At 37.8% G+C, this 17,500-nt stretch overlaps 1 protein-coding gene and 1 long non-coding RNA gene across 3 annotated transcripts in view; both read left to right on the plus strand.

Moving 5' to 3' along the window:
* The window catches only part of LOC138028206 (uncharacterized), a 390,617-nt gene that overhangs the window by 193,438 nt on the left and 179,679 nt on the right, over window positions 1-17,500 (plus strand). The gene's annotated exons all lie outside the window — the stretch shown is intronic.
* Window positions 1-17,500, plus strand: part of LOC138029479 (A disintegrin and metalloproteinase with thrombospondin motifs 6-like) — a 46,822-nt gene that overhangs the window by 19,129 nt on the left and 10,193 nt on the right. Inside the window, 13 exon segments of the mRNA XM_068877203.1 lie at window positions 416-508; window positions 613-773; window positions 1,926-2,067; window positions 2,335-2,461; window positions 4,903-5,119; window positions 5,883-6,050; window positions 7,199-7,211; window positions 7,353-7,469; window positions 8,224-8,346; window positions 10,077-10,199; window positions 11,163-11,288; window positions 11,701-11,823; window positions 13,626-13,751. Of these exon segments, the coding sequence (XP_068733304.1) occupies window positions 416-508; window positions 613-773; window positions 1,926-2,067; window positions 2,335-2,461; window positions 4,903-5,119; window positions 5,883-6,050; window positions 7,199-7,211; window positions 7,353-7,469; window positions 8,224-8,346; window positions 10,077-10,199; window positions 11,163-11,288; window positions 11,701-11,823; window positions 13,626-13,751 (1,659 nt within the window).

Consider the following 17,500-nt stretch of genomic DNA (forward strand, 5'->3'; position numbering starts at 1 on the left):
ACTGCGGTCATTAATGACATGATTACCGGTGACTTTGAGTGTCCTTGGCATGATTGTTGCATAACCTGCAGCTAGATGGCGTCACAGGCGCTGATTTCGAAAATTCACTGTACGCTTTCAACCAAACAGAAAAGAGATAGTGGTAATCCTACTGTTGATGATGTGTAAGATGATAATGACGATGATTATGATGAGGACAACGATGATAATAATAATGACGATGACCATGACGATGATGATGATGATGTGATGATGATTAACCCATCCTAGTAGGAGGTGACCAGTTGTAATGCATTGAGAGCACTGGGACTTGCACCATGTGAAGCTGCATCTAAACCCATCCTATCGCAGGTGTGGTGTTGGATCCGTAAGTTCGTGTTCCTTTGTCCTCATAATAAAGCTATTCTCTTTGCAGATAGTAGGAATGCTGTTCTCATCAAAGAACTTCCACCGGGTACACTTTCGGCTCTTTTTTGGAAGACATCCTCAAAGACAAGTAATGTGTTAGGTCAGTACCTAAGATAATTTGTCGAGTATATTTATACATCTACATGGAATTCCAAACATACCGAAAAGGTCACTTCGTAAACACATTCTTTTTTTCTCACTTAGGTATTCAAGACGTGAACGGAAAATACCTCATCGATTTTCCTCGTGTCTTTCGTACAACCATCAAATACACAGGCACCACAATAAAGTACATTCACAAGAAAGTGAAGTACAGAGATGTTCTGACAGTGCAAGGACCAACTACTGCGACCTTGAAAGTTGTGGTATGCCTTGATGATCAAATATTTAAAACAAGAGTGGTAGCGTTAGCATTGGGGTTCACTTTAGGTGATGATATTGCGATTTTACTGTTACGGTCCAAGCTCTTGGAGGTATGCTAGAGGTATAATTTGAGACGCCAATCTTACGCGTTCGTGAAAACAAATGTTAATTCTTAAAGTTAAAGGGAACCTCCACTAAGACAAGAAAATAACTTGAAACCACAGAAAAGAAAGTTTACAATCAAAAATAGTTCGTATTTGCTTTCCAATGAAAACTTTTGTATCTAAAATAAATTAAATTAAAAAAAAGCTTGTTTTGGGGACGCCGCTATCTTGAATATTTGTCAGGGGCACCCAACGAAACGTTTCGTAAAATTATCTGTTCGAAAGGCCTTTAATCACTTAGGGTTTTCCAAAGGGGAATTTTCACATCGAATTTTCGCGATCTGAAAAAGTTAATGCCTGTTCCTTTTTGACTGATAAAAATGTCCTCGTGAGTATCGAAAAGAAGCCAGCTATGAGCTTCGGAAAGGCTACGATACAATTTTTGTGAAGTAGACAAAAATGCCCTAGCAAATTAAAAAAAAGCTTCAAGTTCCCCTTGAATAACCGAATGGATATTTTTTTTAGCCCAGTCTAAAATGAACCTTTAAAAGCACCCCGAAAAACTTAGAACAGCGTCAAAAAGCACTTGAGAGAAACCTATCGCTGGATGCCTCTGACTTATGACGTGTTGTAGTTGCCCTTTTTGAGTTTAAACAACAAGCCATAACGTCACTTATTCAAGCTGGTGTTGCCCGGAAATAAAGGATAATAATCAGGCACAACATACCCGTAACTTTACATTTAATCAATCATAGTGTAACAAAATTGCAAAGCAATAAGTTAAAAGGAAACAAGAAATTAATCAAGAAAGACACCTGCTTACAAACGCCCGATTAATAAGGTCAGTTCTTACTCTGGGGAGTCCTACCCCATATCTCTAAGAGGCCTTTAACCTTTAGGAGGAAACAGGTCATACATCATATCACCACTGTCTCTTGTGATTCAGTTTCTTCACAGTGCCTGACCTTTATTAAATCAGGATCGAATAATATAAATAAGTTTGGAACCGGGCGATTTCTTTTTCTTTTTTTTCTTTTTTTTTTCTTTTAGTTTCTTCGTCTGAGTGACACGAGCTTCGATGTTGGCTACGATATAAGAAAACCTGTTCTACCTGGTGACTCAGTCAACAATCTTTCCTACAACTGGACGGTAAAGAGTGACTGGACTTCGTGTTCAAATATCTGTGCAGGAGGTATAGCTCTTAAATATACTTTTTCGTTGTGTCGGTGCTCTTAATCATGCTGATGATGATTAGGACGATATTAGCGATGCGATGGGTACATTGATTACCATTATGTTGTTGTTGTTATTATTGTTTATTTGTATACAATGATACACGATGAAGTTGATGATGGCTATGAGAGCGAAAATAAAACGCGATGATATCACAACGCGTAATATGTGTCAGTGAAAAAAAAACATGAAGGAAAATACTGATTTATACAATATTTTTTTGTAGGACTGCAGACGCGTGATGTACTGTGTATATTGAAAGATGACAATTCCACTGTCTCTGATGAAGCTTGTGATTCTCAAACTAAGCCGCCATGTTCACAAGAGTGCAACACTCAAGCATGCGACCCAACGTCAGTACCTTTTATATGTTAAAATTTGACGTAGGAGTGGGGAACTTTTGTAATAATAATAGTAACAACAACAACAACAATAATAATAATAATAATAATAATAATAATAACAATATCAAGAAAATCACCTTCTATGGGTAGTTCTTGAAAACTGAATATGTACAATAACAAATAGTAACAATTTTTCATTTCTAAAATTTTACAAAGCAATATAATTAACAATTATTGGACGAGGTTGAGCAAAATATCGTGATTTGTCAGTGGCAAGCAGATCAATTATTTGCCGAAGCCAAAGGCTGAGGCAAATAATTGATCTGCGAGACACTGACAAATCACGATATTTTGCGATAACCGAGTTCAATAATTGTTTTATCATTCGATCACCGAGTTGGTTTTTTTGTTTTTGTTTCCGGGAAGCCGTTAACGCGCGCTGCCTTGCAGAGTCGAGTAATGGCACCAATCAATTTGCTTCCTTCTCAGCATAATTTTATTTGTAGACTTCAAATTGTACTTACAGTCAAACGTTCAATAACACCAGCCATCAACAAAGCTGAAGAATTTCAAAGTTTTCAAAGCGTATCCCGACAAGTGAAGCTTTGGTGTAAAGCTCGCCATTCTTTTTTCTGGCTTCAGCATAAAATCTCTTCATGACCAGTAAATATGCATTCGCCAACTTGTCCTTCGCATCGACGACACAAGTGCCTCTTCGTCTACCTTTCTTTCCTTGAGATACTCTCGAAATACGTTGAGTGCAACTTTTGTTCCTTTCTTAGTATTCTCGCTGTTCTTTCGATCAACTAAAGATGTCGAATTATTCTCTGACAGCTCGGGGAACCGATCTGCCATTTTTTCACAAGAGCGTGATTTCAATTGCGCATGAGCAAAATATTTTTGCAGCAAAACACTTATTTGTAGGCAGTCATTTGCAGGTCACGTAGTGGGCTCTTGGCCAATGAAAAGGAAGGACAAAATACATCGAATCATAATATAATATATTTAAGCGTCAAGTCTATTTCGCGCTGGAGCAATATATGGGGACTCTGTACATGGTTATCAAATGAATTTAACTCAAAACCATCTTTGGAGACCCAGGGGCAGTCATTTAAAACGGGACGAGAAAATCATGACCAAAATCGGGACTGGCGTTAAGTCTTCAAGTAATTCGAGAAGAGCCGCTCTTCTTGCTTTACTTGAAAACTTAAAACTTAAAACTTAGTCCCGATTTTGCCTATGATTTTCTCGTCTCGTCTCGATGACTGCCCCTCGGTCTCCGTGGATGACTCAAAACAAATGAAAACCTAGATTGTTTTTTTAAGAAAAGGGCAAACCCTAGCACTCAGAGAAAATCATCTCAAAGAAGAGACATGTGATGCCAAGTCTGGGAATCGAACTCGAGACCATCGAACTCGCGCCATCCCTTTGCCTGTCCTGGACGGGAGGAGGTGGGGGAATTTAAAGAGGAGTTAAATATGGAATTTTATTCACACTGGAATGTTATTAGACTTCCAGGATTCCGGAATTGATTTTTCTACCAAAGTTATGTCAAGCAATCAAATCAGCCTTATTCACACGTTAATGCATTTAGAAACATAATCTAGTTCGGGACACTAAAAATAGGACTTTTTCTTAAAAAAAAAGCTCCTTTATCTAAAGGTCTACAAAAATAAGTTGTAGAAAATATATATATTAAAAAAAAAACAGATCTTGGTTAAGTATAAAAGGTATTAAAATATTGTGCTAATATCTTTAGCGAACCCATGAGTTACAAATCACATACAAGGTTTATAAGTCGTAGGCTAGATTTGAAAGATTTTAAACTTTGCTTCTCTTAATCCTCATTGTCCACTTTTGGCTATCTATATACGGACCTAAATTCTGCTAAATTCCTTAGGAGATGTTTTTCATAACATGCAGAATTACATCTAGGTATATGGATGCCTTTATTTTAAAGTCAATATTGAGATGACTTATTGTTCAAAGTGGCACTGACATTGCTTGGCACCGTACCTTGTTTCACTTCAGTTATACATAAGGTAAAGCATAAGGACAACTAAGCTTATTATTATTGGCTTAGTGGCGAGAGCACTCGCCCGGGTTCGATTCCCAGAGTCGGCGTCAACTGTGGTTGTCTGCTCTGTACCGAGAGGTTTTTTCTCCGGGTACTCCAGTTTCCCCTCTCCTAATAAACCAACATTTGACTTGATTTGCGTTATTTGTTAATTTCAGTTGCCAGGGTCCCCGATTTAGCGCTCCAGCTCTAGAACGACTAGACACTTTAATAAAGTTTCCTTTCCGAATGTACGTAGCTAATAATAATGAATAATTATGGCTTTGACAACAAGCCTGCATAATTGATTTGGTGTCTATTGATGGGAAAAAAATAGTGATTTTTTTTACGAATTTACCCTTTGAAACTCATTATTGTTCATTACACTTGACAGATGGCTCACTACAAACTGGACTCCATGTTCCAAGACGTGTGGTCTTGGAAGGCGAACAAGGAAAGTCATCTGTCATCAGCAGGTCTCATCGAGAATGTATATAGAAGTAAACGAATCAGCCTGCTCTGCGGATAAACCCACTGATGTTATCGAGAGTGAAAATTGTTCTTCTTGGTCCTGCCCAGCCGATTGGGTTATTGCCTCTAACTGGACTGAGGTAATATGAAACACTTGTTAAAATAATGTATTGTTTGTGTAGCTATAGGAAACGTCCATGAGTTGAATACACAAACGCAGTAATTTTGAAAACGCTTGGGTCAAAGCGTACGTTTGCCCTTATCTCTGGAGGAAAACCACATTGTAGACAAGTAGTAGGATTTCGTTTTCCCTTTTATTGGCGAAGAGTCCTTGTAGGGTATCGTCTCTGACTTCCTAACGTCCTCTAACTTCAGTACTAATGAAGAAAGGCGTGAGGGGACAGACGCTTGCAGAGCCACCTTTCATCATCTTGCCACTGATTCATCCTTCTGATAAAGGATAGAAATCCAGAAAGGAACATGTAGCAGTATAGAGCTAATCGCCACAGGTCTGACGTGGGATTGTAAGGGCGGTCGGAATGGTAAGGTTCACAAATTTGAAGCGGGCAGGTGTTGGTTTCTTCCCTCTCAATCTTACTCCAAATTTTTTCTTGACTATAGAAAATCTGCAATCTACCGAGAATGAACCATTGCTACCTACAGTAGCATCTTTCGTCCGAAGTTTTTTTTTTGGTAGCAAATAATTCTCTTATAAAAGTATTTATTAAACTGATGATAAATGAGGATAAGTAATATATTTAAGAATGTTTTTTTTTTTTTTTTTTTTTTTGTAGCTGTTGTTGTTGAACTATGATAATTGACGTATGCGTATACCTGCAGGATGATGCACTAATTTATAGTTTCACTTCTTACCGGAGTTTGATAATTTTATGTGCTTTTCAGTGTTCGACAACTTGTGGGCTTGGTGTAAGTCCAAGGGAAATAAGATGTCGAGAAACTGACGAATACGGAAAATCGACTTATCTTCCAAATGCAGCATGTTCATATCATCCAAAGAAACCCTTATCAGTAGCGCCGTGCAATCAGCGGAAGCCGTGTGAAGATGAGCAGGTGAATGATTAATATTATAATCCTAAACTGTGTCATACGCCTAATCAGTATAGAAAACCCATGGTTGTAAAGGGTTTTTTTTTTTGTTCAAATCTTTAATTCTATAGTATCACCGGTGAAGAAACAATGTAAAACAGTCATACAAATTTGGTTGTGCATGCATCGTTATTAAGTCCTTTGGTTTGTTTGTTTGCTACTTACTTACTTGCTTACTTACTTACGTACTTACTTACTTACTTACTTACTTACTTACTTACTTACTTACTTACTTGCTTGCTTGCTTGCTTGCTTGTTTGCTTGCTTGCTTGCTGAGATTGTTTGTGTATTGTATCTGCAGTATAATGTATCATTCACATTTACGTGATAGGGAAAGACATCACAAAACTTTTTGTTTCCAAAAGAGCTTTGAATTGGGTTCGTACAACATTGAGTCAGCCGATTTGGTCTATTGTTCATTTTCCCACCAGACCTGACTTAAACATCGACATTTTTCTGACGCTGATTGGAACTAGGCCAATTTAGGCAAATTTTATTCTTTGGGGACTTTTTTTTTTCGGTTAACATTCTTGAGTAAAGTGTTCAAGGTCAGTATGTCAATTTAACAAATTGATGTCAGTTTTTCATGCGTATGTCCTGTTATTGATCATGAATTTCCCCATAACATTGTCAAAGTAGCTGCGGATCGGATCCGCAGACTACTTTGACAATAACAAAAAGGCAGAGGGGTCAAAATTAAGTCAAAAAACGGGAAGAACGCGGAACAAAAATGCGAGTAACAATATTCAATCTGATGCGACAAAACTCATAACTTGCGTCGCTCTCTTCTTGGCTAATGGTAATAACAAGTAGACTTTCCATCGGTTAAAAAGTGACAGATCGATGTTTCACTCTTCGAAACGCATAAATTATAAATTTATGTGTCTGGCTGCTTATTGTCGATAAAAATTAGCCAATGAGCGCGCGAGAATTTTGCAGTCATTGTAAAACATCATTGGTTGCGGTCACACTTGGGAGATACACTGTGTAACACTTGTGTTGACACTACACTAGTGTCAACTCTCTGGTGTTTTGAATCCTTAGGGGAACACTGACCAATAGAACTTGATTTAACACTGGTGTTAGTTCCCTATTGATGTGTTACTTTAAAGGGTAATTGGGAGGGTAGGAAGAGAATACTGGAGGAGGGTGGGCGAGTAGGTTAATCAGTCGCTCAGTCACTAAGGCAGTAGTACGTTGGCTGCTCAGTCAATAATGAAAAAAGACAACGAAAAACGTTTTATGGTTGTTTTAAAATACCTACAGGGGACAATGAAACCATCTGCAGTGGAGTCAATCCGTGTTCAAATGGTGGTGTATGCACTGGCCATGAGCCAGGACCATGCTATTGTCAAACAGGTTTTACTGGTCGTTTTTGTGAAGGTATGTAAAGCTAATAATATAATAGGGACTTCAGTAAGGTCTGAAGGTGACGTCGCGGAAACGTCACCTCAGATACAACTTTGTACCATCCTGAGCATTTCTCGATTTTCCACCGCGTTTACTTAGTATAATGATAGCGAAAAATAAGTTAGTGCGAATGGCTTAACTGGAGAGATTTGAAAGATTCTCTGATTCTCTGTGCGGAAGTTTGGCGTCAAAACATCAAATTATTTGTGATAATTGTAAATTAGCATAAATTGCTATTTGCAGTTTGCTAAGTCATACTACAGTCAGCCTTCGCAGCGTGCACAAGTACAGTTTCGTTTTTTGTTAAAGGGATAAAAAGAAAAGTTTTATGCCTTCTTTGGGCTGAATATGATAGCGTTCATTTATATTTTAAATAGTGTTTTTTAATAATAATACCCTAGAAGCCCAAAACCACTGCCTTGGTCGGGGAACACGTTCCACCTACTAAAAATTTGAAAGTATTGTAGTCCTTATCCTAGGAAACTTGACAAGGCAAGAAGCCGACCGCCGTTGAAGGCACCCGAAGTGTCCTTTTTCTTTGGCTTCTTTTCATTTACAGCAGTTTTTCCTCAGTTATTTAGAGACTAAGTGCGCCAACTTGCTACGTGGTAGTCAAAATGAGCCACGAGTGCGCGTTTTCTGACAACAAAGTCTACGCTGGTTGAAAAGGCTTTCTGACCTTCTAGAAATATTAACACCGTGTATATTTTTCTCTGTTTTTTTTTAGTTGAAATAGACCCATGTGATTTTAGTTCTTGTCAAAATCAAGGGAATTGTACGTCTGCCGTCACAGAAAATCGTAGTTATACTTGTAACTGTGAAGAATGGTTTGCAGGCGATCACTGCGAAGGTATAAGTTTGTTAAGTCTTTACTTTCTGAGGGTTGCACGTAATAGTCATGGTAAAATGAAATTGTGGGCCTAAATTAGACAAGAACACAACTCCGTGCCCTGCTCATCTTTTCGATTAGTGTGTGGACTGTAACGTCCACGGAGTCTTTTTTAACAAGGCTTGTGACAAGGGGTCTACGGTTTATAGTCCTCCTCCGAGAAGACTTGAAAGTGTAATCACTTGTGGATAAATTATTACAAAGGCAGCACTTTCTCCTCAGTAGTTTAAAGACTCTGTGTGTTGGTCCGGCCGGAGTTGAATTCACGACCTCCCGCGTGACAGCCCGATGCTCAACCACCTCGGTCAGCGGTGCGCAGTTAGCCTACATGAATGTGTAGACTACACGTCGGCTAGTGCGCAGTCCGCTTTGGTTTATAAGGATTCAAGGAAGCGCTGATTTAGGAAGAAACATCATATCAGAAATGGCGTGTAAAATGGCAATGTTGGGTTTAGTTTCCAGGTTCGCGGCCATAGGCAGCTTTCATAAATAGCGACCGATTTATTTATGTATTTATGCTGATTAGATCTGCTACTCGCCTCAATTTTGGTTTACGTATTCTTTTGCATTTTACCCATTGTAGCGAGGCTGGAAAGGCTTATAAAGCGTCAGAACAAAAGAGCATGTTTAGTCGCCATTATATGAAAAGGTTTTAAGAAAAACACGACACTCAAACGCTTGCCAGGTTTTAAAAATGTTGAGAGTTCTATCAACAAAGGTCTTGACTAGCCCAATTTTATATGAAAATGAGGTAAAGCTAAAAAAAAAAAAAAACATGTTAATAATGAGGACATCGCGTCACTAACATTCATGCTAAAGAAAAACCTGTATCCGTCTAGGCTAATAGAAAGAATCATTAACCGCAGTGTCACTCAGCACGTAACAGGCAACTCTGTAAGATCAACTGGCGAACAAGCGCCCAATACCTTTTATTTCATATTACCCTACATAGGTTATTTTTCTAGCATCGCCCAAAAACGCATTCGTCGAATTTCACATTTTTATTGTAATAATGCAAACATTGTGTTAGCATTTTCCTCTTTCAAAGTACGTAGCCTCTTTAGTGTGAAAGACCCTATCCCCAATGGACTCCGATCATGTGTGGTTTATAAATTTTCGTGTGCAGGTTGTGCGGCTTGCTATGTCGGTGAGACCACCCGACATTTCAACACACGTGTAAGGGAACACTTGGAAACAGACAGGGCCTCACACATTTTCAAGCATCTAGAGAGCTAGCTCCTTAGCATGTTTCTCTGCGTGCTCCCGTGACAATTTTGCCATCATCGATCAGGCATCTTCGCGGTTTGCTCTTAAAATCAAAGAGGCGTTGCACCTATTTAGGGACAAACCAACACTTAACGCACAGGTCAAACATGTTAATTTAAAACTTTCTGTTTAATTTTGAATTGCTATTGTCATAGTCTTAACTATTGTCATTATTATTATTGTAATTTCTCTAGTATTTATATTTCATTGTAATTTATTTCACACTAAAGTTGGCAGAGGCAACTGCCTAACATGTGTGTTGTAAAACTCAGGAGTGTCGTGTTTTTCTTAAAATTAATTTCTTCACTGCTTTTATCTAGACCATATGAAAAGGTCTATTAACTTATCAGATGGAGGTCCAGATGAGTGAGGGGTGACGCCACACGTCTTTTAATTTATTGACAAGTGTTTTCAATTGTTTCCAGTGCGAATTAGCCCATGTGAACGTCTTCCTTGTAACAATGGCGGTACCTGTATCAATGATGACTCGGATATGTCAAAGTATCATTGCCAGTGCCCTGAATGGGCAACTGGGCATAACTGTGAAGGCGACTGATTTAAGAACGCTTGTTGTGTTAATTCTTTTTTCTTGATGATAAAAGAAGACAGTGCGTGGCACTGGTTAGGGCGCTTGCCTTGAGATTGGGAGATCCCAGGCTCAAAACCCGCGAAGCATTCTTGTTGAATTTGATCCTGGTAGTCCCTGGTTCATCTCCCATAGCCCAGTTGGGATTCTTAAAAGTAGTTGTTCTGGCCCTAAAAAGCCCCCAATGGGGAAGTCTACTCCTTGTTTTCAAATATCAAAACAAAAAGTGTAAACGGGTTAATATGTGGCCGTTAACTTTTCTCGCTTTGAAAAGAGCGACTTGCGGCTTGGCGAGTCGCTCTTTTGTCGCTCTTTTCATAGCGAGAAAATAACCTCTGGAATCCCGGTACCGTTAACTTGATTTCCGCTCTCGAAATTACCTCCAGAGCCTACTTTTTGCGCAGAATAAGCTTTTAGAACGATGTTCTTGTCTTCTGTGGTGATTCTTAAGTCGAGAGCATTTTGTTAAAATAATAATAATAATAATAATAATAATAATAATAATAATAATAATAATATATATATATATATATATATATATATATAATAATGATCAATGGTAGCAAAATTTCAGTTCATCGTTCAACGATGAACGATGAACATCGTTCATCGTTCAACGATGAACTGAAATTTTGCTACCATTGATCATTATTATCACTGCTCCTCTCAGAGTTGAGCGCTCTCTAAATTTATTCTATTCAAGTTCAAGAAGTTTATATATATATATATATATATATATATATATATATATATATATATAATATGCTTAACATCCACTTGACCTTTTGTGTGATTTCAACTTTCGTGCAAATTTTGCATCGATCCTTTACCAAATCGCAAAAGAAATGGATGTTCAAAGTTTGACCAGTAGGCTTGACAATAGTGTCAGCTGAATATTTGTTATAAATCGATTTTTCTTCCGTAGTTTTGTTCAGTGCCTGCGAGAATGACCCGTGCCTTAATGGCGGGTACTGCAGCAGTAATGTTGATGTGGATCCTTCTCAGTATAAATGTGGTTGCCCTGCATGGTTCACAGGAGAGAATTGTGAGGGTAAGTCACATAATTTTGTTGCTGAACTTTGTTTTTTCGTACCCGAGAAAAAAAATTCTAGTCCTTAGCTCATGAATGATGTATCGTAGGCCCTGACTCAAACCTTTCCTATGTGCACGTAAACTCTGCTGGTTTTGGAACCCCCTACTCTGTTAGCAAGGCGTGTGATGTGTGATGTGTAGGGAGAGTAAGTAAAATAAATGATCATAGTTGAAGTAGGGAGAAGGTTAATGAACAGAGTAGCCTTCTTGTAGCCGTCGTACCCCCCCCCCCCCTCCCCCCATTTCATAAGGAGGTCTGTGTAACAATCATTACTCGCGACCAATTGAATAAGTAAACTAATTCTTTTTTTGTGAGGACGAGAGTTTGTTGTGATTTATTTGTTTAATGTAGTGCTTTTCTCAATTTCTAGTCCAATTCTACCCCTGTGACAGCACACCTTGTCTCAACGGTGGGACTTGTAGCAACGACCCACACGATATTTCTGAATACCACTGTGGCTGTCCTAAGTGGTTCGCCGGAGATATATGTGAAGGTACATTAAATGCATGTTTACAAGAGAGAACTAGGTAGGAGTGTTCCTATGGCATGCACAAGTAAGTCTATTTTTAGAATATCCCTTCCCGAGAAAATTAGTTGTCGAGTCCCTGAAAAAAACATGACAGAAGTAGTCACGCGTGACATGAATTCTCCTGATTGGTTAAAAAGCGGCCTTTTGTTTGTTTTCGCTCGTAAAGTGTATCAAAAATAAGCCAATTTGTGACTGTGCTGAAGCAAGATTGCAAATTGAGAGAGAAGCACTCTTACCTCGGTTTTCGTGGTTGTGCACTTTATGCACTACACACTATGTCACCGGGTTTTAAGAGTGAATGAGCAAGTGAGTAAATGAATGAAACGAAACGAAACGAAAACAAAAATAAACAGATCTGTTGGAAGAAATTCAACAGATGAACCCCAAAATTGGCAGGAATTGGTGACGCAGATTAGTAACAAAGCAGCTTCTATTTCCAAAACGATAGAATTCCCTGGAGATGGATAACCTCGTTAGGAGAGTGAATTTTTGACTTTGCAGAAGCAATGATCAACCTCGAGAGTTAGACGATTGTGATCTTTGTGTTTAATTAGAACATTTCTTGTCGAACTTTATAACCCTTGAAAGAAAAAAAAAAAAAGAAAGAAAGAAACTAACGTGTCTTGCCGTCATTTTGTCACAGATGTATCCTTCTTTTGTTGAGTTGGTAGTAACACGCAAGGTATTAACTTGATCAGAGGCTGCCACTTTCATTTTGTCTATATATTTGCGCAGTCAAAAGTACAATAGAAAAATTGAACGTAGCAAAAACCTACCAAAATGCTTTTCGCTGATGGTAATTATTTATATTTGCGGCCGTTGTTTTCATGTCGCAAGTTTGTTGTTGATGTCATTTTTTTTTTATTCTTGATCGACACTTTCTCGAATTTTCCTTCTGCTCTTCCTAAAAACTGTATACCAACATTTTTTTTCACTTTTGTATCAATGTTTGTTTTTCACAAAGCAGGCTAGCAAAATCTGTACCTTGCTCAATTCGCATTTTTCAACGTTAAAGTAGAATTTTCGGTGCTATGTTTCTGGCAGCAAGGTCGCCTATCCAGAAACTATCTCCGCCGGACAGGTTTAACTTCAGGGAACTTTTTTCGTGCAAAGCTGTCAGACGCGAAGGCGCTTAAATTTGCTGTGAGAAAGAAATTGAAGCAAACTTTATATCTGCGTCGACGCCAATATTTCTCGATTCCCTTATATTTTCTCCAATCTTTCTGGGTTTAGTATTTTACTAGTAACTACATACCTTCTCATGGGCTATTTACCTAAGACATCTACCATAGCACTATAATGATTTACGATACCAAAGCAATATTGTGCACTATTAGAGCTACATATTACGCAAGGACAACTTGAATCTCCTGGAAAAGAAAGCAGCTCAGTTGACAGTTACGGAATAAAGCACTGTGTCAAGTTACTGCACTACCACACGTACGCAATGCGTGCCTATTTTTAATGCTTGCATTTCCTTTCTTCTTTATTATCATCATCATCAGCATCCTCATCTTCTTCGTACTACTGCTCCTCATCATTATTATCAACAGCAGCATCCCCACCATCGTTACCGTCGCCATCTTAGTCATCATCCGCATCATCATCATCGTCATCATCATCATTATCGTAGTCGTGGTAGTCTTTGTCATCATCATTTTTGCTGCCATCAAGATCGTCATTTCTTTTTAAAAAAGGAAGGCATTTCTTTACTTTGTAATGTCATAATACCAAACTTGGTCGTTTGTTTTTTTTTTTGTTAATAGTGCAGCAAACTATATGCGATGTCAACAACCCTTGCCACAACGGAAGAACTTGCTTCAGTAATTTCGACAATCCAGGGAATTACTCTTGTGATTGTGGAAAATGGTATACTGGGAAAGATTGTGAATGTAAGTGTCTTTTTATCTACTAATTTTTGTTTTTCTTTTCTCGTGCGAGGGATGGGGAAATTTTGCTAAATTATTAAAAAATAATAATTAAAAAAACATTTTAAAAAGCTTGAAAACCCAAGTGAATAATAACACTGGCTACATCCTTCTCATAAACGACAGTGATAATTGGAAAGACACATACCTTATAAGTTAAGTTTACATAGAAATCCTTGAATACTGAGCAATATTAACGTGAAGAATGCAGTGTGACTCAGTCAGAAGCAAGCTCGTGTCGTTTCTATATCATCTTCTTGGCTAAATCAGGAGAGATATGAAACAGCTCCGAGTTTACCCACGCAACGTTATTTTTTGCTCCTTTGGAACTTTATCGGGAGTTTCACAACCCAGGTTGTGATAGTCGCAGAACAGACTAAGGTTCCAATTGATAATGCACGTACTTATTACACGGTTGGTCGACAACACCGGGAATTCCACCTTCTAACAGCTAGGGTTGTTACTCGACATGGGGCCTACAGTTTATAGTGCTTATCCCAGAAGACTCGAAAATCAAATGGAAGTGTTTACACGGAATCGATTCCGCAGTGTTTAAATCATGCAGAACTTATCACAGACGAAACGAAGACGCAAAATTATCTTACACAGAATTGTCCTACCAGACACGAGTTTAACTAATTAAAATTAACTAAAATCGGTAACAATGAAATTAAAATTAATTAAAATCCTTCACAATGAACTTTCCCTATTGGCCACTTGATTCAAAGCTAAAAAACAAACACTGCATCTTGATAAGAATTTTATCTCACTCTCCGAGACTTGATGGTCTCTCTATAACCATTGAAAACAATAGACTAAAAAGAGTATAAAGCACAAGATTTTTAGGTGTCATTATCCATCAAAAACTGTCAAATACTCTATAAACGTTATATAATTATCTAATACTCCCCTACCTGCAGTTCTGTTCTATTGTTTAGGCCTCTACGTACCTCTCTCATCTACAACTAATTTTTCTCCTCCAAAAGAAAGCCCTAAGAATCTTGACTTACCCTCCCCCACTTGCACATACCTACCCTCTATTTAGCACATTAAGGTAATTTCCATGAAAATGACGTACTATCAAGATTTTTTTTCAAACGTGGCACAATTGACATTCATACACAGGACATTTTAAAAATGCAATAAAAAGATGGGTCACCGAGCTTGTTTTCCCACTGAATGTCCTTCAATCTTTTTTTTTATTTTTTTTTTACCGAATTTCGCGAAAATTTGCTCTTATGTAGTAAAAGCTACTGAATATTACTGAAAACTTGAACCTGCTTGTTTGTCCGGGCTATAATCGTTAAGTAAAGTGATTCAAATTGCTCAGTCTTGCAAAGAAATGTAAGCAAATTGTGTCACCTTGCACTCAGTGTCAGGCTGGAAATGCAGTTTCACGTTATTTATAGGACAATACTACAACCTCTACTATCCATTATTTTGTCTCCTTAAAATATGTTTTCTGTGTACATATTACAAGTAAATAAAACCATTTAAAATGGGGGTCACCGTTCTCGTTTCTTCGCAATGCCGCATTGTCATCCATTTATCATCGGCGATGATAAATGGATGACAAAGCGGCAATTTCGGCTGCAAAATTTTATTTTTAATTTATTTATTTAATAGCTTCAACAGAGCATGAAAAGACTCGAAGTCCATATGAACATGCCCCATACTTACATAAACATGCCCCATACTTACATAAACATATGTGATTCAATACACGAACAGATACATAACTCACAAATAATGTGACACATAATACAAATAAAACAATAATACTAATAATAATTTATCGACAACAGACTGTTGCCGGCGTAACAGATCTGCATTTAGAGCAAATAGTTTAAAAAGTTCTTATTCGGTCAGGATCAAAAGCTGAATGAAGAAGTGACTTGTAATGCGAACGAACGTTTGTTTTGAAGGATGAAAGAGTAGTACTTTCCTTAGTATTAAAAGGCAATGAGTTCCAGAGAAGTATAATCCTATTAAAGTAAGAATCCCTGAAGGTTGAGGTTTTAGTTAAAATAGGCTTATAATCAATACTGATAAAGGAGTTCCTAGTTACTCTCCAAAACAACACCTTAACCGAGAAGAGTTATCATGATTGCACTTAAAAGCTCTTGAACAGCAAAAACGACCTTTTTTGCTACTATTAAGATATGGTGTGAAACCCCGCCATCTCCGAAGTCGCAATGTTATGCGCCGGTGTGAGATGCGTGGTTCAAAACGAGGGAATCAAATATATTCAATATTTGTAAGTACCAAGTCACTCGTTTAGTATTCCTTCATTTGCGGAAGCTCTTGACTATTCCTCTCTTGTTTCTTTTCAAACTGAATTCTGATTGTCATCAATATTTTACGTACAAGGCAGGAAGATAACTTATATCTCTATACTTATGAATACTGAGTCTATTTATCTTTAAGGGTACAGAGTCCCTGAATAACGAAAAGTGTATGGTAGTTTATAAGGACTGAAAATAATCTCTAGGTTTACGTTTATAGCTTGTAAAATTGAGAGAATGGCGTGGTGAGGTATGAAAATCCTTCCAACTAACCATGAACCATAATTCCTGTCATAATGCCTTCGAACTCTTTCTCATAAGATATAATAATTAGCTTTAGGTTAGTTGTGTATCCTAAATTGTACAATCATTTGTACAGTCCTTTTTATTTTTGTTTTTTTTTTTGTTTACCATCTGGCAGTTCACTTGATCTCCTGTATGATCTTTACCATATAAGCCTCCGGCTTCGGCAATAAATATCTGAGCGCTTTTTTTTCTTGAATTAAAATGGAAAAAAAATATAATAATAAATGAGAGTTTGTTCTGGTCGAGTCCAGAAACATCGCTTCGCTTGTTTTTTTCTTCATCACTTTGGTGGAGCGTACAACCATTAACATTTTTTTATCTTTTTTCTTATATCTTTTCTTTTTCTTTTATTATTATTTTTTTGTTAATCAAACAATGCAATTTAGCCCCAAAATAGTAAACACATTGAAATAGATGTGGTTTGGCCCTTTTCACGAAAGATGAAACCGTATCGTTTTGGAAAAGCTCCACTTTTGGCAACGTTTTCAAATCTACCCGGTTTCGGCAACAATCTCCATCGGTGTTGTGTAGGCAGAAGGCGTAACCGCATCGAAAACAATGTGGTTACAAATGAAAACACGTCCATGTAAACACTGCCTGAATGTTGGTACGGCCAGCGTTTGAACCCGCGATCCCCGGCACGATAGACTCTCCGCCAAGTATATATCTCGCGCGTTATTGGCTTTTTACTTGAAACACAACAACATTTCATGATATTTATATGTTCACAGTCTAGCCAAATGGTCGGCTCTGTATGCTTATTACTTCTTTTACATTATCAGACGGTCTTAGATATGCCCAATCTTGGACATATGAAGAGGAAAAACATTTCTTTTGCGTACTGAGTGGTTTATTAGAGTGATACCAAGTCGCTATACCTGGGTGGAGCGAAGAAGGTCGACCCCAAATATATTGATAGCTCGAGAGCTTCTCTCTCTAGTCAGCAACAGTCATCCTCATGGACCAAAGCAAAGCAAATTGCTTGCAAAAATATCATACTCAAAAACTTCAAGTGGGGTAGCTCCGTAACATAAAGAACTTTTGCGTGTGTACTTCTTTAGCAGTAAAAGAATATGCCTTTTTAGTATCTTTTGGCGAAGATTGGCGCACCAAAACGGGCTC

Source organism: Montipora capricornis, chromosome 13 (assembly GCF_036669925.1).
Source record: "Montipora capricornis isolate CH-2021 chromosome 13, ASM3666992v2, whole genome shotgun sequence".
NCBI lineage: Eukaryota > Metazoa > Cnidaria > Anthozoa > Scleractinia > Acroporidae > Montipora > Montipora capricornis.